The sequence below is a fragment of the Hyla sarda genome, chromosome 9 (assembly GCF_029499605.1).
Source record: "Hyla sarda isolate aHylSar1 chromosome 9, aHylSar1.hap1, whole genome shotgun sequence".
Classification (NCBI taxonomy): Eukaryota; Metazoa; Chordata; class Amphibia; order Anura; family Hylidae; genus Hyla; species Hyla sarda.
The window spans coordinates 92,798,995-92,821,246 of record NC_079197.1 but is presented as its reverse complement, the minus strand read 5'-3'; the positions used below and the strand labels follow the sequence as shown (position 1 = coordinate 92,821,246).

The 22,252-nt window shown below is 40.1% G+C and overlaps 1 protein-coding gene across 3 annotated transcripts in view; it reads left to right on the top strand.

Annotated features, from left to right (window-relative positions):
• Positions 1 to 22,252, top strand: part of TENM1 (teneurin transmembrane protein 1) — an 876,412-nt gene that overhangs the window by 843,241 nt on the left and 10,919 nt on the right. For all 3 annotated transcript variants that reach the window (XM_056539239.1, XM_056539238.1, XM_056539237.1), the window contains one exon: positions 20,645 to 21,032. In XM_056539239.1, the coding sequence (XP_056395214.1) occupies positions 20,645 to 21,032 (388 nt within the window). The remainder of the gene's footprint in view (positions 1 to 20,644; positions 21,033 to 22,252) is intronic.

The following is a 22,252-nucleotide window of genomic DNA, read 5'->3' as shown; positions in this document are numbered from 1 at the left end:
ATAATATCTAGTAAATCCTGATTACTTCTATTATATCTAGTGAATCCTGACTACCTCTATTATATCTACTGAATCCTGACTACCTCTATAATATCTAGTGAATCCTGACTACCTCTATTATATCTAGTGAATCCTGACTACCTCTATTATATTTAGTAAATCCTGACTACCTCGATTATATCTAGTGAATCCTGACTACCTCTATTATATCTAGTAAATCCTGACCACTTCTATTATATCTAGTGAATCCTGACTACCTCTATTATATCTAGTGAATCCTGACTACCTCTATTATATCTAGTGAATCCTGACTACTTCTATGATATCTAGTGAATCCTGACTACCTCTATTATATCTAGTAAATCCTGACTACTTCTATTATATCTAGTGAATCCTGACTACCTCTATAATATCTAGTGAATCCTGACTACCTCTATTATATCTACTAAATCCTGACTACCTCTATTATATCTAGTGAATCCTGACTACCTCTATTATATCTAGTAAATCCTGACTACCTCTATGATATCTAGAGAATCCTGACTACCTCTATTATATCTAGTGAATCCTGACTACCTCTATTATATCTACTGAATCCTGACTACTTCTATGATATCTAGTGAATCCTGACTACTCCTATTATATCTAGTGAATCCTGACTACTTCTATTATATCTAGCGAATCCTGACTACCTCTATTATATCTAGCGAATCCTGACTACCTCTATTATATCTAGTGAATCCTGACTACTTCTATGATATCTAGTGAATCCTGACTACTCCTATTATATCTAGTGAATCCTGACTACTTCTATTATATCTAGCGAATCCTGACTACCTCTATTATATCTACTGAATCCTGGCTACCTCTATTATATCTAGTGAATCCTGACTACCTCTATTATATCTAGTGAATCCTGACTACCTCTATAATATCTAGTGAATCCTGACCACTTCTATTATATCTAGTGAATCCTGACTACCTCTATAATATCTAGTGAATCCTGACTACCTCTATTATATCTAGCGAATCCTGACTACCTCTATAATATCTAGTGAATCCTGACTACCTCTATAATATCTAGTGAATCCTGACCACTTCTATTATATCTAGTGAATCCTGACTACCTCTATAATATCTAGTGAATCCTGACTACCTCTATTATATCTAGCGAATCCTGACTACCTCTATAATATCTAGTGAATCCTGACTACCTCTATAATATCTAGTAAATCCTGATTACTTCTATTATATCTAGTGAATCCTGACTACCTCTATTATATCTACTGAATCCTGACTACCTCTATAATATCTAGTGAATCCTGACTACCTCTATTATATCTAGTGAATCCTGACTACCTCTATTATATCTAGTGAATCCTTGACTACCTCTATTATATCTAGCGAATCCTGACTACCTCTATAATATCTAGTGAATCCTGACTACTTCTATTATATCTAGTGAATCCTGACTACCTCTATTATATCTAGTAAATCCTGACCACTTCTATTATATCTAGTGAATCCTGACTACCTCTATTATATCTACTGAATCCTGACTACCTCTTTTATATCTAGTGAATCCTGACTACCTCTATTATATCTAGTTAATCCTGACTACCTCTATTATATCTAGCGAATCCTGACTACTTCTATGATATCTAGTGAATCCTGACTACCTCTATTATATCTAGTGAATGCTGACTACCTCTATTATATCTAGTGAATCCTGACTACCTCTATTATATCTAGTGAATCCTGACTACCTCTATTATATCTAGTGAATGCTGACTACCTCTATTATATCTAGTGAATCCTGACTACCTCTATTATATCTAGTGAATCCTGACTACTTCTATGATATCTAGTGAATCCTGACTACTCCTATTATATCTAGTGAATCCTGACTACTTCTATTATATCTAGCGAATCCTGACTACCTCTATTATATCTAGTGAATCCTGACTACCTCTATTATATCTAGTGAATCCTGACTACCTCTATTATATCTAGTGAATCCTGACTACTTCTATGATATCTAGTGAATCCTGACTACCTCTATTATATCTACTAAATCCTGACTACCTCTATGATATCTAGTGAATCCTGACTACCTCTATTATATCTAGTAAATCCTGACTACCTCTATGATATCTAGAGAATCCTGACTACCTCTATTATATCTAGTGAATCCTGACTACCTCTATTATATCTACTGAATCCTGACTACTTCTATGATATCTAGTGAATCCTGACTACTTCTATTATATCTAGTGAATCCTGACTACTTCTATTATATCTAGCGAATCCTGACTACCTCTATTATATCTAGTGAATCCTGACTACCTCTATTATATCTACTGAATCCTGGCTACCTCTATTATATCTAGTGAATCCTGACTACTTCTATTATATCTAGTGAATGCTGACTACCTCTATAATATCTAGTACATCCTGACTACCTCTATTATATCTAGTAAATCCTGACTACCTCTATTATATCTAGTGAATCCTGACTACCTCTATTATATCTACTGAATCCTGACTACTTCTATGATATCTAGTGAATCCTGACTACTCCTATTATATCTAGTGAATCCTGACTACCTCTATTATATCTAGTGAATCCTGACTACCTCTTTTATATCTAGTGAATCCTGACTACCTCTATTATATCTACTGAATCCTGACTACCTCTTTTATATCTAGTGAATCCTGACTACCTCTATTATATCTAGTAAATCCTGACTACCTCTATTATATCTAGTGAATCCTGACTACCTCTATTATATCTACTGAATCCTGACTACTTCTATTATATCTAGTGAATCCTGACTACTTCTATTATATCTAGTGAATCCTGACTACTCCTATTATATCTAGTGAATCCTGACTACTTCTATGATATCTAGTGAATCCTGACTACTCCTATTATATCTAGTGAATCCTGACAACTTCTATTATATCTAGCGAATCCTGACTACTCCTATTATATCTAGTGAATCCTGACTACTTCTATTATATCTAGCGAATCCTGACTACCTCTATTATATCTAGTAAATCCTGACTACCTCTATTATATCTAGTAAATCCTGACTACTTCTATTATATCTAGCGAATCCTGACTACCTCTATTATATCTAGTAAATCCTGACTACCTCTATTATATCTACTGAATCCTGACTACTTCTATTATATCTAGTGAATCCTGACTACTTCTATTATATCTAGCGAATCCTGACTACTCCTATTATATCTACTGAATCTTGACTACTTCTATTATATCTAGTGAATCCTGACTACTTCTATTATATCTAGTGAATCCTGACTACTCCTATTATATCTAGTGAATCCTGACTCCTTCTATTATATCTAGTGAATCCTGACTACTCATATTATATCTAGTGAATCCTGACTACCTCTATTATATCTAGTGAATCCTGACTACCTCTATTATATCTACTGAATCCTGACTACTTCTATGATATCTAGTGAATCCTGACTACTCCTATTATATCTAGTGAATCCTGACTACCTCTATTATATCTAGTGAATCCTGACTACCTCTATTATATCTACTGAATCCTGACTACCTCTTTTATATCTAGTGAATCCTGACTACCTCTATTATATCTAGTAAATCCTGACTACCTCTATTATATCTAGTGAATCCTGACTACCTCTATTATATCTACTGAATCCTGACTACTTCTATTATATCTAGTGAATCCTGACTACTCCTATTATATCTAGTGAATCCTGACTACTTCTATGATATCTAGTGAATCCTGACTACTCCTATTATATCTAGTGAATCCTGACAACTTCTATTATATCTAGCGAATCCTGACTACCTCTATTATATCTAGTAAATCCTGACTACCTCTATTATATCTAGTAAATCCTGACTACTTCTATTATATCTAGCGAATCCTGACTACCTCTATTATATCTAGTAAATCCTGACTACCTCTATTATATCTAGTAAATCCTGACTACCTCTATTATATCTACTGAATCCTGACTACTTCTATTATATCTAGTGAATCCTGACTACTTCTATTATATCTAGCGAATCCTGACTACTTCTATTATATCTAGTGAATCTTGACTACTTCTATTATATCTAGTGAATCCTGACTACTTCTATTATATCTAGTGAATCCTGACTCCTTCTATTATATCTAGTGAATCCTGACTACTCCTATTATATCTAGTGAATCCTGACTACTCCTATTATATCTAGTGAATCCTGACTACTTCTATTATATCTAGCGAATCCTGACTACCTCTATTATATCTAGTGAATCCTGACTACCTCTATTATATCTACTGAATCCTGACTACCTCTTTTATATCTAGTGAATCCTGACTACCTCTATGATATCTAGTAAATCCTGACTACCTCTATTATATGTAGCGAATCCTGACTACCTCTATTATATCTAGTGAATCCTGACTACCTCTATTATATCTACTGAATCCTGACTACCTCTTTTATATCTAGTGAATCCTGACTACCTCTATGATATCTAGTAAATCCTGACTACCTCTATTATATGTAGCGAATCCTGACTACTCCTATTATATCTAGTGAATCCTGACTACTTCTATTATATCTAGCGAATCCTGACTACCTCTATTATATCTAGTGAATCCTGACTACCTCTATTATATCTACTGAATCCTGACTACCTCTTTTATATCTAGTGAATCCTGACTACCTCTATGATATCTAGTAAATCCTGACTACCTCTATTATATGTAGCGAATCCTGACTACCTCTATTATATCTAGTGAATCCTGACTACCTCTATTATATCTACTGAATCCTGACTACTTCTATTATATCTAGTGAATCCTGACTACTTCTATTATATCTAGCGAATCCTGACTACCTCTATTATATCTAGTGAATCCTGACTACCTCTATTATATCTACTGAATCCTGGCTACCTCTATTATATCTAGTGAATCCTGACTACTTCTATTATATCTAGTAAATGCTGACTACCTCTATTATATCTAGTACATCCTGACTACCTCTATTATATCTAGTGAATCCTGACTACTTCTATTATATCTAGTGAATCCTGACTACTTCTATGATATCTAGTGAATCCTGACTACCTCTATTATATCTAGTGAATCCTGACTACCTCTATTATATCTACTGAATCCTGGCTACCTCTATTATATCTAGTGAATCCTGACTACTTCTATTATATCTAGCGAATCCTGACTACCTCTATTATATCTAGTGAATGCTGACTACCTCTATTATATCTAGTACATCCTGACTACCTCTATTATATCTAGTAAATCCTGACTACCTCTATTATATCTAGTGAATCCTGACTACCTCTATTATATCTACTGAATCCTGACTACTTCTATGATATCTAGTGAATCCTGACTACTCCTATTATATCTAGTGAATCCTGACTACTTCTATTATATCTAGCGAATCCTGACTACTCCTATTATATCTAGTGAATCCTGACTACTTCTATTATATCTAGCGAATCCTGACTACCTCTATTATATCTAGTGAATCCTGACTACCTCTATTATATCTACTGAATCCTGACTACCTCTTTTATATCTAGTGAATCCTGACTACCTCTATTATATCTAGTAAATCCTGACTACCTCTATTATATCTACTGAATCCTGACTACTTCTATGATATCTAGTGAATCCTGACTACTCCTATTATATCTAGTGAATCCTGACTACTTCTATTATATCTAGCGAATCCTGACTACTCCTATTATATCTAGTGAATCCTGACTACTTCTATTATATCTAGCGAATCCTGACTACCTCTATTATATCTAGTGTATCCTGACTACCTCTATTATATCTACTGAATCCTGACTACCTCTTTTATATCTAGTGAATCCTGACTACCTCTATTATATCTAGTAAATCCTGACTACCTCTATGATATCTAGTAAATCCTGACTACCTCTATTATATCTAGCGAATCCTGACTACCTCTATTATATCTAGTGAATCCTGACTACCTCTATTATATCTACTGAATCCTGACTACCTCTTTTATATCTAGTGAATCCTGACTACCTCTATTATATCTAGTAAATCCTGACTACCTCTATTATATCTAGTGAATCCTGACTACTTCTATTATATCTAGCGAATCCTGACTACTTCTATGATATCTAGTGAATCCTGACTACCTCTATTATATCTAGTGAATCCTGACTACCTCTATTATATCTAGTACATCCTGACTACCTCTATTATATCTAGTAAATCCTGACTACCTCTATTATATCTAGTGAATCCTGACTACCTCTATTATATCTAGTGAATCCTGACTACTTCTATGATATCTAGTGAATCCTGACTACTCCTATTATATCTAGTGAATCCTGACTACTTCTATTATATCTAGCGAATCCTGACTACCTCTATTATATCTAGTGAATCCTGACTACCTCTATTATATCTACTGAATCCTGACTACTTCTATGATATCTAGTGAATCCTGACTACTTCTATTATATCTAGCGAATCCTGACTACCTCTATTATATCTAGTGAATCCTGACTACCTCTATTATATCTACTGAATCCTGACTACCTCTTTTATATCTAGTGAATCCTGACTACCTCTATTATATCTAGTAAATCCTGACTACCTCTATGATATCTAGTGAATCCTGACTACCTCTGTAATATCTAGTGAATCCTGACTAAGTCTATTATATCTAGTGAATCCTAACTACTAGAGATGAGCGAATCGAAGTTGACGAACCCGAATTTGTTACGAATTTCATGAAAAATTCGATTCACAACAAATACGAATATCGCCGTGATTCTATCGCACGAATCGCTTCATTAAACTCCATTTTACAGCGATCCAGGCTATTGGGGACCTAAGATGGCGGATCCACATGTGAGTACATGGGGCAGAGGAATATGGGAGGACGGGAAACAGCGGCGGGAATGAAGGTAGGCGGGCTGACCCTGAATCACATGTGAGATGCAGCCTATCAGTGTTCACTGACCCCTGTGATGTCACAGCCCTATATAATCGGCGGCCATCTTGGCACTCTTCATTTCATCTATGCACTCAGATGGAGAGGACGGGACTGCGTGTGTGTGAATAGCTCATACCACAGCGTTACACTGCAACTGCTAGTCACATCAGCATTAGGGAAAGGCAGGAGTGCAGAGTGCTTTGCTGTTACACTGAGAAGGATCATTGATTGCTAAACCTCCTATTCACGTTATTGAGCATTGCAGCAGAGAGGGGCAGATAGCTGTCAGCTGCCTCATACAGATCTCCAAGCTGCCTGAACTTTCTGAAGCATCTTATCTCCTCATTGTTCAGCCCAATTGAGTTTATTTTTATTTGCTCCACAAAACTTCTGCTGCTCAGAATTGTGTGACAGAGTACAATTTAGGGTTTAATCCCTGGATTTTTTTTTTGTGGTGCTGCACTGTTGGGTCCTGCTGCTGTTCAGAAAGACGTGATTGTTCAGTGGACTGTAGTGCATTTGCACCATTTTGTACCTGTTAATCTTTTAAAGGGCTACATACTGTGCAAGTCCCAAAAAATACTATTCACCGGCTGTTTTTTTTAACAGTTTTTTCTGCGTATAGTTACGCATATATAACTGCCCTCATCAGTGCATACCGCATAGGTACATCCAAGTATTGTACCATTTAGTACCTGTTAAACTGTCAAGGTGCTCCATACCGTCAAAGTCCAAACAATAGTATCCACCGGCTGGTGTTTTACAAAAATACAGATTTTTTTCTGCTAATAGGCATATTACTGCCCTCATCAGTGCATACCGCATACATACATCCAAGTATTGTACCATTTAGTACCTGTTAAGCTGTCAAGGTGCTCCATACTGTCAAAGTCCAAACAATAGTATCCACCGGCTGGTTTATTACAAAAATACAGAGTTTTTTCTGCTAATAGTTAGGCATATTACTGCCCTCATCAGTGCATACTGCATAGGTACATCCAAGTATTGTACCATTTAGTAGCTGTCAAGGTGCTCCATACCGTCAAAGTCCAAACAATGGTATCCACCGGCTGGTGTTTTACAAAAATGCAGAGTTTTTTCTGCTAATAGTTAGTCATATTTCTGCCCTCATCAGTGCATACCTCATACGTACATTGAAGTATTGTACCATTTAGTACCTGTTAATCTGTCAAGGGGCTCCAAACCGTCAAAGTCCAAACAATAGTATCCACCGGCTGGTGTATTACAAAAATACAGAGTTTTTTCTGCTAATAGTTAGGCATATTACTGCCCTCATCAGTGCATACTGCATAGGTACACCCAAGTACTGTACCATTTAGTACCTGTTAATCTGTCAAGGTGCTCCAAACCGTCAAAGTCCAAATAATAGTATCCATCAGCTGGTGTATTACAAAAATACAGAGTTTTTTCTGCTAATAGTTAGGCATATTACTGCCCTCATCCGTGCATACCGCATAGGTACATCCAAGTATTGTACCATTTAGTATCTGTTAAGCTGTCAAGGTGCTCCATACCGTCAAAGTCCAAACAATAGTATCCACCGGCTGGTGTTTTACAAAAATACAGAGTTTTTCTGCTAATAGGCATATTACTGCCCTCATCAATGCATACCGCATACGTACATCAAAGTATTGTACCATTTAGTATCTGTTAAGCTGTCAAATTGCTCCATACCGTCAAAGTCCAAACAATAATATCCACCGGCTTATGTATTACAAAAATACAGAGTTTTTTCTGCTAATAGTTAGGCATATTACTGCCCTCATCAGTGCATACCGCATAGGTACATCCAAGTATTGTACCATCTAGAACCTGTTAATCTGTCAAGGGCCGACATACTGTTCAAGGACAGCCGTAAGTAATCACCTGCTGCTGTTCTAGACAAATACTGTTTAAAGAGTAGTGTAGCGTATTGTAATACCCTCATAAACACACTAAGTATGTCAGGCAGAGAAGTGCCAGGATGTGCACAGAGGAGTGGCAGAGGCCTAAATACTTCAGGCAGAGTTGGCAACAGACTTGGGGCGAGTGGCAGCAGGAGTCGCAGCGAGAGGCCTGAGCTCCCGTTAGCAGCCAGCGGTCGTGTCTCCACCAGTAACCCATCTGCCGTCATCGATTGGTTAACACGCTCATCCACATCATCACAAGAGACATGTGACACCCCCAGTCAACAGTCGGTGGGTCCCTCAGACACAACCCTCAGTTGGCATGGCCCGAGAGCAGTCCATGTCCTCCCATTGCCTGTGTCCTATTCTGTTCCCTCTCCTAAAGAAGTATCTTATGCTGTGGGTTCAGCTCCACTATTTATTGAGGACGATCTAATAGAGGACAGTCAGCAGCTACTGGACAGCCAAAAAGGGGAGGAGACATGCGCCGCTTGCTCCGCTAGGCGGCCAAATAGTGATGCGGAGAGTGACGTGGGAGGCGGTGTTGCAAGTATTCAGGGTCCTGAAGCAGACACTGTTGGGGAACCTGAGGAGGACATCAGTGACATGCACTCACCTGTTGATGATGATGAAGTCGATCGCAATAGGGAGCCGGGTGCAGATGGGGCTTCATCATCATCAGGAGAAGAGAGTTGCAGGTTGCCCTTGAGGCAGCAATGCAGTAGCACGGTTGGCAGTCAGTGTGGTGGCACTAGTGGAAATTCAGGAGCCAAACGTGCCCGGGGGAGACCACCTGCTTCGCGGCAGCCTACCTTTCCGGGAGGTAGTGGAACAGGGGTTCCCGGAGACGGCGCCAGTAGCAGTCAATTAATGTGGACTGCGGGTGGGAAAATCAGCTACTCGGCGGTGTGGAAGCTTTTCATAAGGCATCCGGAGGAGGTTCACGTAGCCACATGCAAGATCTGTTGGCAGAAGGTGAAGCATGGCCAGGGTCCCAATGTCGGCACCACGGCCCTGCGTCAGCACATGCTTCGCCACCATAAAGCGGCCTGGGAGAACCGTGGCTCCGATGTAGTGGTCCAGCCTGCTGCATTACCCAGTGGGCATCCGCTCCCTCCTTCATCCAGCCAAGGCTCCACCACCTCTGCCGAAGGGAGCTGTGTGTCAAACCCTCCTTCTGTCGCTCCTGCTTCTCCCGCTTTTAGTCAGCCATTCCGCCAACAATCCATCGGCGAAGCCATGTCCAAGAGACAACAGTATGCGCCCACTCATCCAACGGCGCAGAAGTTGAATGTGCTCCTGTCCAAGTTGCTGGTGTTGCAGTCCCTCCCTTTTCAAGTGGTGGACTCTGCACCTTTCAGAGAATTGATGGCTTGTGCCGAGCCGAGGTGGAGAGTCCCAAGCCGTCATTTCTTTGCGAAGAAGGCAGTACCAGCCCTGCATAAGTTTGTACAAGAGAAGGTGGGCCAGTCCTTGAGCCTGTCGGTGTGTTCAAAAGTGCACGGCAGTGCCGACGTGTGGAGCTGTAACTACGGGCAGGGACAATACTTGTCTTTTACGGCTCACTTGGTAAATGTGGTTCCTGCACAGCCACAACAGCAATTTGGACAGGTCACACCGCTTCCTCTTCCACGCTCTCGCTCCCAGGCAGTTGGTCCTGTTACTGTGTGCGATGCCGCCTCCTCATGCTCCACCGTGTCCTCGGCCTCCACTGCACGTCCAAATCTTTGTGGCCATTCATCGTACCATGTGTGTAGGGCACGGCGGTGTCAAGCTGCTCTTCACATGGTTTGCCTTGGCGAACGGAGTCACACAGGGGAGGAACTGCTTAAATTCATTCGTAAAGAAATCCGAGTATGGCTTACTCCACGAAATCTGGAAATGGGAACCATGGTGACAGACAACGGGAAGAACATTGTGTCCGCGCCCTGCATGGCATACGTGTTGAATTTGGTTGTCAAGCACTTCCTCAAGTCTTCACCCCATTTGCAAAACATCCTGAAAATGGCAAGGAAACTTTGCATGCACCTCAGCCACTCGTACACCACCAAGCACACCTTCCTTGAGCTGCAGCGTCAGAACGGTATCCCACAACATAGTCTTATTTGTGACGTTGCCACACGTTGGAATTCCACCCTCCATATGTTGGACAGACTGTACGAACAAAGAAAAGCCATCACCGATTTCTTGATGATCCAAGCAGATAGGAGTATCCCCTGTGTAACTTCAATGTGAACCAGTGGCAGCTCATACGTGACACCTGCCGTTTGCTGAGGCCCTTTGAGGAAGCCACATAGGGGCCCATAGTCACTCCAAGGCGAACTCGTCTGTCCACCAAAAATGTGGAGAGACTGAAGTTTGTGAAGATGAATCAGGGATGGATCAGCCTGGATTTCCAGCCACCAATGCCAGATGCCTCAGAGTAGATTGACCTAGCTGCTACACCAACATTTCCCAATTATGGTTGGTTATGAAACCCTCTTGGGTTATCAATTAGGGTTATGGAACCCTCTTTGGTACTGTGATTGCCTGCTCCTGGCTCATCCTGTGTCTTTCAGGAACTATTTGCCTCACTGATGCTTCTGGCCTTGGGCCTTTAATTTTTGGATGTTTAGCAGTAGCTAAATACATGCTTAATGCAAATTTCAACATTCATCTTTAAATGTAAGGGGTTGGTTAGGAAACCCTCTTGGGTACTGTGATTGCCTGCTCCTGGCTCATCCTGTGTCTTTCAGGAACTACTTGCCTCACTGATGCTTCTGGCCTTGGGCCTTTAATTTTTGGATGTTTAGCAGTAGCTAAATATATGCTTAATGCAAATGTCAACATTGATCTTTAAATGTAAGGGGATATGAAACCCTCTTGGGTACTGGGAATGCCTGTTCCATACTCATTCTGTGTCTTTCAGGAACTACTTGCCTCCCTGCCCTCAGGCCTTGGGCCTTCAATTTTTGGATGTTTAGCAGTAGCTAAATACATGCTTAATGCAAATTTCAACATTGACTTCTAAATGTAAGGGGATGGTTATGAAACCCTCTTGGGTACTGCGAATGACTGCTCCTGACTCATTCTGTGTATTTCGGGAACTACTTGCCTCCCTGATGCCTCAGGCCTTGGGCCTTCAATTTTTGGATGTTTTGCAGTAGCTAAATACATGCGTAATGCAAATTTCAACATTGATCTTTAAATGTAAGGGGTTGGTTATGAAACCCTCCTGGGTACTGCGAATGATTGCTCCTGACTCATTCTGTGTCTTTCAGGAAATAACTGCCTCCCTGATGCCTCATGCCTTGGGCCTTAAATGGAAGTTTGGAAGTTTAGCAGTAGCTAATACATGCTTAATGCTAATTTCAACAATGATCTTTAAATTCTCGGCATTCTGCTAGGGCCTTCTCCTAACCCACCGGGGCCGATCCGAGGACCTCACTAAACCATCCAATCGGTAGTAGAGACATGCGGTGTGTACAAAGGGCAGGGACTTAATGAACCCGAGCTTATGACCGGCGCTTAGTTGTGATTCTTCTTTCCTGGCAAATAGTTGCAATCCCTGATCCCTATCGCGAAGGGGGTTCAGCGGGTTACCTGGTCCGTTCAGTGTAGCGCGCGTGCAGCCCCGGACATCTGAGGGCATAACACACCTGTTATTGCTCGATCTCGCGAGTGATCGTGCAATGTAAGGGGTTATTAAAGCCTCTTGGGTACTGCTGATGCCTACTCCTGACTGCTCCTGTGTCTTTCAGGAAGTACTTGACTTCCTGATGCTTCTGGGCTTGGGCCTTTAATTTTAGGATTTTTGAAATACATACATACATGCTTAATTAAAATTTCAACATTTATGGCGCAATGTATGGGATTATTAAAGGGTACCTCTTATCAAATAAACTTTTGATATATTTTAGATTAATGAATGTTGAATAACTTTCCAATAGCATGTTAATGAAAAATATGCTTCTTTCTATTGTATTTTTCCCGATCAGTCTTGTCAGCAAGCATTTCTGACTCATGCTGGAGTCCTAAACACTCAGAGCTGCCAGCCTGCTTTGTTCACAGCCAAACAGGCTGTGAACAAAGCAGGCTGGCAGCTCTGAGTGTTCTCCTTTGTGAACAAAGCAGACTGGCAGCTCATAGTGTTTAGGACTCTAGCATGAGTCTGAAATGCTTGCTGCCAGGACTGGTAGGGAGACCCCTAGTGGTCATTTCTTCAAAGTGGAAAATTAAATAGAAAGAAGCATATTTTTTTAATAACATGCAATTGTGAAGTTATTCTGCATACATTAATCTATAATATATCAAAAGTTTTTTTGATGAGAGGTACCCTTTAAACACTCTTGGGTAGTGTTTTTTTCAAATTTTCTGATAATTATCACATTAATAAACTTGAATTTTCCACAATATTAACCATTACACCATTGAACGATTGTTGCGTGTGATTTTATAAGTAAAATTTTGAAAAATAAATACGCAGAGGGATGAACTCTGCTTCTTTATTTCATAAAAAATTATTTTATAGAAGAATGTCTTTTGGTGGTCCACCGTCCTGCATTATAGAGTCTTCAGGACACTTGGATATGCGCTTGTTCTTAAACAAAGGTACAAAAACCAAAAATGGCCGGTCAGGGCTATGGAGACGTTGCGCCTACATCTTAAGGCCACATGAGCCCTGTGGGTGCTTGTGAGATTAGGTCCTTTGTACCCACACTGCTGGGTCCGGGACACAAATTTAGATTTAAATTTCAAATAAAAAAATCACACATTTCAATGGTCTCCTCATGCTGCAGCCAACTCCAGGCTGTGTCATTCTGGTAATATATAGAGAGCACTCGCTGTCCTAAATTTTCGTTAAAATTTTTCATCAAAAATGTTTGTCTTTTTTATTAGGGATTGTGAAGTTTTGGTGCGTACTCCTGCATCAGCCAACTGCAGCCTGTGTCATTCAGGCAATATATGGTTTACTGATGGCGCTGCTGGGCCTGAGTTTGGGAATTTCTAATTTTCTCATAGGTAGCACCCACTAGCCATAAGTCTTCTTCATAAATTTCTACAATTGTTGTGTTTTTTTTGAGGGATTGTGAAGCCCTAGTGTGTACTCATGCATCAGCCAACTCCAGGCTGTGTCATTCAGGCAATATATAGGTAGCACCCGCTGTCCTAAATATTCTTAAAATTATTTAAAAAATGGTTGTTTTTTCTTTGGGATTCTGAAGCCCTGGTGTGTACTCAATGCTACTTCCTGCTACACTATGTCGGCCGTTGGTCCTGCGACAGTGTGCTACTCCGCCTCCACATCCTCCTCTGTGTCTTAAGCCTCCACTGCCCGGACAAGTCTCAGTGGCCCTTCCATGTGTGCAAGTCACGGCGGTGTCACGCTGTTCTTCACATGGTTTGCCTTGGCGAGAAGTCTCGGAAACAATGGCCGGTCAGGGCAATGGAGACGTTTCGCCTAAATCTCACGGCCCCATGAGCCCTGTGGGGGCTTCTTGGATTTGGTCCTTCGTATCCACATGCTGGGGTCCGGGACACGCAAAGGTTGTTTTAAATTTCAAATAAAAAAATGATGGCGTTGCTGGGCCTGGGTCTGTTAATTTCAAATTTTCTCAGGGGTAGCACCCAAAATCTTTTTCAAAAATTTCTAAAATTGTGGTGTTTTTTGGGGGGGATTGTGAAATCCTGGTGTGAACTCGTGCATTAGCCAACTCCAGGCTGTGTCATTCAGGCAATATATGGGTTACTGATGCCGCTGTGGGGCCTGGGTCTGTTAATTTCAAATTTTCTCATAGGTAGCACCCGCCATCCAAAATCTTTTTCAAAAAATTCTAAAATTGTGGTGTTTTTTTGGAGGGATTGTGAAGCCCTGGTGTGTAGTCGTGCATCAGCCAACTTCAGGCTGTGTCATTCAGGCAATATATGGGTTGCTGATGCCGCTGTGGGGCCTGGGTCTGGTAATTTCAAATTTTCTCATAGGTAGCACCCACTATCCAAAATCTTTTTCAAAAATTTCTAAAATTGTGGTGTTTTTATGGAGGGATTGTGAAGCCCTGGTGTGTTGTCGTGCATCAGCCAACTCCAGGCTGTGTCATTCAGGCAAAATATGGGTTACTGATGCCGCTGTGGGGCCTGGGTCTGGTAATTTCTAATTTTTTCATAGGTAGCACCCGCTATCCAAAATCTTTTTCAAAAAATTCTAAAATTGTGGTGTTTTTTTGGAGGGATTGTGAAGCCCTGGTGTGTACTTGTGCATCAGCCAACTCCAGGCTGTGTCATTCAGGCAATATATGGGTTACTGATGCTGCTGTTGGGCCTGGGTCTGGGAATTTCACATTTTCTCATAGATAGCACCCGCTATCCAAAAATCTTCGGTTTAAATTTCTTAATTCATCTTTTAATCTTAGGGATTGTGAAGGCCTAGTGCCTACTCATGCTGCTGGCAACTCCAGGCTGTGCCATTCATCCACTATATGGTCTCCTCATGCTGCCAACACCTCCATGCTGTGTCATTCAGCCACTATATGGTGTCCTCATGCTTCAGCCTCATCCAAGCTGTGTCATTCAGCCACTATATGGTGTCCTCATGCTGACAACATGTCCATGCTGTGTCATTCAGCCACTATATGGTGTCCTCATGCTGACAACATGTCCATGCTGTGTCATTAAGCCACTATATGGTCTCCTCATGCTTATAACACCTCCATGCTGTGTCATTCAGCCACTATATGGTGTCCTCATGATTCAGCTTCATCCAAGCTGTGTCATACAGCCACTATATGGTGACCTCATGCTGCCAACACCTCCACACTGTGCCATTCAGCCACTATATGGTGTCCTCATGCTGCCAACACCTCCATTCTGTGTCATTGAGCCACTACATGGTGTCCTCATGCTTCAGCCTCATCCAAGCTGTGTCATTCAGCCACTATATGGTGTCCTCATGCTGCCAACACCTCCACACTGTGCCATTCAGCCACTATATGGTGTCCTCATGCTGCCAACACCTCCACACTGTGCCATTCAGACACTATATGGTGTCCTCATGCTGCCAACACCTCAACACTGTGCCATTCAGCCACTAAATGGTCTCCTCATACTGCCAACACCTCCACGCTGTCATTCAGTCACTATATGGTCTCCTAACACTGATGCCACCACCAGGCTCTGTCATTGTGCTGCTGTGCGGCAGTGATTCTAAAAGCGATGCCGGTAATCTGCATGTTATTCTGAATAACAGTATTATTTCACTAACCCAGCACACTCCATATGCGTTTTAGAACACAGCAAAGTGTTCTATACCCCTATAGAGGCTGTATCTAGTCTAGAAATAGCCTTTTTTAATATAGATTTGCCGCAAAAAATCGGCCGAATCGAATTTTTGAAAAGTTCGCTCATCTCTACTTACTACCTCTATTATATCTAGTAAATCCTGACTACCTCTATTATATCTAGTGAATCGTGACTACCTCTATTATATCTAGTGAATCATGACTACCTCTATAATATCTAGTAAATCCTGATTACTTCTATTATATCTAGTAAATCCTGACTACCTCTATTATATCTAGTGAATCCTGACTACCTCTATAATATCTAGTACATCCTGACTACCTCTATAATATCTAGTAAATCCTGACTACCTCTATTATATCTAGTGAATCCTGACTACCTCTATAATATCTAGTGAATCCTGACTACCTCTATTATATCTAGTGAATCCTGACTACCTCTATTATATCTAGTGAATCCTTGACTACCTCTATTATATCTAGCGAATCCTGACTACCTCTATAATATCTAGTGAATCCTGACTACCTCTGTAATATCTAGTAAATCCTGACTACCTGTATTATATCTAGTAAATCATGACTATCTCTATAATATCTAGTGAATCCTGACTACCTCTATTATATCTAGTGAATCCTGACTACCTCTATTATATCTAGTGAACCCTGACTACCTCTGTAATATCTAGTAAATCCTGACTACCTCTAGTATATCTAGTGAATCCTGACTACCTCTATTATATCTAGTGAATCCTGACTACCTCTATTATATCTAGTGAATCCTGACTACCTCTATTATATCTAGTGAATCCTGACTACCTCTATTATATCTAGTAAATCCTGACTACCTCTAGTATATCTAGTGAATCCTGACTACCTCTATTATATCTAGCGAATCCTGACTACCTCTATTATATCTAGTGAATCCTGACTACCTCTATAATATCTAGTAAATCCTGATTACTTCTATTATATCTACTAAATCCTGACTACCTCTATTATATCTAGCGAATCCTGACTACCTCTATTATATCTAGTGAATCCTGACTACCTCTATTATATCTAGCGAATCCTGACTACCTCTATTATATCTAGTGAATCCTGACTACCTCTATAATATCTAGTAAATCCTGATTGCTTCTATTATATCTAGTAAATCCTGACTACCTCTATTATATCTAGTGAATCCTGACTACCTCTATAATATCTAGTGAATCCTGACTACCTCTATTATATCTAGTGAATCCTGACTACCTCTATTATATCTAGTGAATCCTGACTACCTCTATAATATCTAGTAAATCCTGACTACTTCTATTATATCTAGTAAATCCTGACTACTTCTATTATATCTAGTAAATCCTGACTACCTCTATTATATCTAGTGAATCCTGACTACCTCTATAATATCTAGTGAATCCTGACTACCTCTATTATATCTAGTGAATCCTGACTACCTCTATTAAATCTAGTGAATCCTGACTACCTCTATTATATCTAGTGAATCCTGACTACTTCTATTATATCTAGGGAATCCTGACTACCTCTAGTATATCTAGTGAATCCTGACTACCTCTATTATATCTAGTGAATCCTAACTACCTCTAGTATATCTAGTGAATCCTGACTACCTCTATAATATCTAGTAAATCCTGACTACCTCTATTATATCTAGTAAATCCTGACTACCTCTATTATATCTAGTGAATCCTGACCACTTCTATTATATCTAGTGAATCCTGACTACCTCTATTATATGTAGTGAATCCTGACTACCTCTATTACAGTGGGGCAAAAAAGTATTTAGTCAGCCACCAATTAAAAAGATGAGAGAGGCCTGTAATTTTTATCATAGGTATACCTCAACTATGAGAAAATCCATAAAATCACATTGTCTGATTTTTAAATAATTTATTTGCAAATTATGGTGGAAAATAAGTATTTAATCAATAACAAAAGTTAATCTCAATACTTTGTTATATAACCTTTGTGGTCAAACGTTTTCTGTAAGTCTTCACTAGTGATGAGCGGCATTGGCCATATTCGAATTTGTGATATTTCGCAAATATATAGACAAATATTCACATATTCGCGTATTCGAGGAAGAAAACAGTGAGGGGGTGGGCGCATATGCAGAAAAAAAGTTAATTTTCGTAATTTCAAATATATAGCGAATATATTCGTGAATTTGCTATATAAATTCGAAATGCGAATATACATGCCCAACACTAGTCTTCACAAGGTTTTCACACACTGTTGCTGGTATTTTGGCCCATTCCTCTATGCAGATGATGTTTTGGAGCTGTTGCTGGGCATTACAGACTTTCAACTCCCTCCAAAGATTTTCTATGGGGTTGAGATCTGGAGACTGGCTAGGCCACTCCAGGACCTTGAAATGCTTCTTACGAAGCCACTCCCGTGTTGCCCGGGTGGTGTGTTTGGGATCATTGTCATGCTGAAAAACCTAGCCACGTTTCATGTTCAATGCCTTTGCTGATGGAAGGAGGTTTTCACTCAAAATCTCATGATACATGACCCCATTCATTCTTTCCTTTACACGGATCAGTCGTCCTGGTCCCTTAGCAGAAAAACAGCCCCAAAGCATGATGTTTCCACCCCCATGATTTACAGTAGGTATGGTGTTCTTTGGATGCAACTCCACATTCTTTCTCCTCCAAACACGACAAGTTGAGTTTTTAACAAAAAGTTCTACTTTGGTTTCATCTGACCATATGACATTCTCCCAATACTCTCCTGGATCATCCAAATGCTCTAGGGGGACACGTCTGGCACTGCTTGATTTGAGTCCCTGGTGGCATAGTGTGTTACTGATGGTAGCCCTTGTTACTTTGGTCCCAGCTCTCTGCAGGTCATTCACTAGGTGTCGTTCCCCCCCCCCCCCCCCCCCGTGTGGTTCTGGAATTTTTGCTCACCGTTTTTGTGATCATTTTGACACCACGGGGTGAGATCTTGCGTGGAGCCCCAGGATGTTGGAGATTATCAGTGGTCTTGCATGTCTTCCATTTTCTAATAATTGCTCCCAAAGTTGATTTCTTCACACCAAGCTGCTTGCCTATTGCAAATTCAGTCTTCCCAGCCTGGTGCAGGTCTACAATTTTGTTGCTGGTGTCCTTAGACAGCTCTTTGGTCTTGGCTATAGTGGAGTTTGGATTGTGACTGTTTGAGGTTGTGGAAAGGTGTCTTTTATACTGATAACAAGAGGAGACTCTTAAAGAAGAAGTTACAGGTCAGTGAGAGCCAGAAATCTTTCCTGTCTGTAGGTAACCAAATACTTATTTTCCACCATAATTAGCAAATAATAAAAAATCAGACAATGTGATTTTATGGATTTTTTTTTCTCATTATGTCTCTCATAGTTAGGGTATACCTATGATGGAATTTACAGGCCTCTCTCATCTTTTTAAGTGGGAGAACTTGCACAATTGGTGGCTGACTAAATATTTTTTTGCCCCACTGTATATCTAGTGAATCCTGACAACGTCTTGTATATCTAGTGATCGATTTTGCAGCTGCATCTTCTCTCAGATGTCACACAACAGCCTGCAGTGACTCAGATAACCTGAGGAGACCTTGTAGGTTTGAGTGTTTAGAGTAGATAGGAAGAATGGGCTGCCATAGTTTTGGAGGAAACAATCTCAGGTTGCAAGAGGGTGTGTAGTATATGCTACAATGCTATGAAGCTTGCTGTAATCATACAATGTCCAGCTGGAAAGGTAGTTTTTGGTGCTAGAAAACACCCATCAGGGTCTCATAGTGATTTTTTCTGAAAAGCCATTCTGAAAAGGTAGAAGTAAAAGCAACATTTAAATAATCAGACACTTATAAACCAGTCCAAAAATAAGGTATTTGAAAATAAAACTGAACTTTAATGTATTGATGTCAAAAGAATAGACACAATCAAAATCTATGGTAGTAAATGAAATCTCATAACAAATTCTGATACCCTTTAGCTCCTTAAAGGGGTACACTGCCCTTAGACATCTTATCTCCTATCCAAAGGATAGGGGATAAGATGTCTGATCGCAGGGGGTCCCGGCGTTGGGGAACCCCGCGATCTCGGCAGCGGCACCCCAGACATGCAGTGCATGGTTTGCTCCGTGCCGGATGACTGGTGATGCAGGGCGGAGGCTTGTGACGTCTCGGTCACTCCCTGCTTGTGATGTCATGACCATGCCCCCTCAATGCAAGTCTATGCCGTCATGCCCTGTGCCATAGACTTGCATAGAGGGGGCGTGGCCGTGACATCACGTGATGTCACGAGCCTCCGGCGGGACCCCCGCAATCAGACATCTTATCCCCTATCCTTTGGATAACATGTCTAGGGGCAGAGTACTCCTTTAACAAATCTGAAATATGGACGACTCCTACAACACATTGTAATAAAGCTATTGTGTGATCTCTACAATATTGTAAGTTAATTTCTTCTTTTATTGCAGTCTATCAGCCTCTTTTTGCACAGCCAGCGACGTTATATCTTTGAATATGATCATTCGGATTACATTGCTTCAGTAACTATGCCTAACATGGTCCGCCATAGTCTCCAGACCATGCTCTCTGTTGGATATTACCGTAATATATACAACCCACCAGACAACATTGGCTCTTTTATTCAGGACTACAGTGGAGATGGGCATCTACTGCAGACATTACATCTTGGAACGGGACGTAGAGTTTTGTATAAATACACAAAGCAAACAAGGCTGTCTGAAATTTTGTATGACACTACGCAGGTTATATTTACCTATGAAGAGGCTTCAGGAGTCATTAAAACAATTCATCTAATGCACGAGGGATTTGTGTGTACTATCAGATATAGACAAACAGGTATGTGATATTTAAGGGAAAGTAATTTTTTATTTTACTATGTTATAATCTTATCTTGAAATCTTGCAGTTTTTATTGTCACCACTAGGCCTAATACTAAGCTGAAACTTCCTGTTCTGTAGAGAAAACTTTACAGTAGTCTCCTGACTACCATCACACACAGGATTACAGTAAAAGGGGACACCAGTAGTTAAATACCATCCTGTAATGCACAGCATCTCCCTCCCTGTAGAAGGACTTCTGCACAGATCACATAACATACACAGAATCCTTTCTTATAGTAGTGAGTAGGGTTCCCTCCAGTCTATTGAACCTATGTCTATGGTGCTTGCTGTAAAGTACATCTCTAAATACTGTTAAAATTGTAAGATGGCTTAAAGGAGATAAGTCATTCTGAAAAACGTATCCCCTATTTACAGGATAGGGGATAAGTTTTAGGTCACAGAGGTTCCAACCACTGCGGCCCCCGCAATCTCCTGTATGGAGCCCCGACTCTAGGTTGGGAATGGCACATCATGACCCCTGCCTGGAGTGGCAATCTTTGGCTCTCCCATAGAGATATATGAAGGGGGCGGGATACTTTTTTTTTTAGTATGATACTTCTCCTTTATTCATTTACTAATATTCCAATAAATAAAAAAACAATCATAATAGAGAAACAGAGTATCAGTGCCTGTCTCTAATCAGTGAAAAAAAAATTAGGCAATACATTCACTTTACTTGTTTAATTACTTAAATTTTCAATGATAATTGATATATGTTATTGTTTATCTACTGAAGATATTTGAGTTTTTTTTTCTGTCAGGAAACAATAATATGGATTTTTCATGATATAATTTACCCTGTATTATAAAAACATTGCTATAAGTACCCCTCTTTAGATTACAATATTTGCCCTAGTGAACCTAAGTTGGTAGTCTCTTTTGTATCCACCAGATAACTCATTTAGTGCCAAGGGAAATACTTATTAAAAAGGTATTCTGCTTTGGACAGTCCCTATTTTGTTAGAAGGGACCTTAGACAATAAACTGATCCCTCACTATCCCCAAGCTAGGACCCACAGAAATCAGCTACAATATGTAGGGAAACCTGGTATTACACTGCCCATATTTTTATCAAAGTGTCATCTGCGTAATTCAGGAGAGGACAGATGATTTTTTTTAATCGTCCATTCTAGTCAAGAAGAGATTAGATTCCTATACATTGGAACCCCCTTTTGT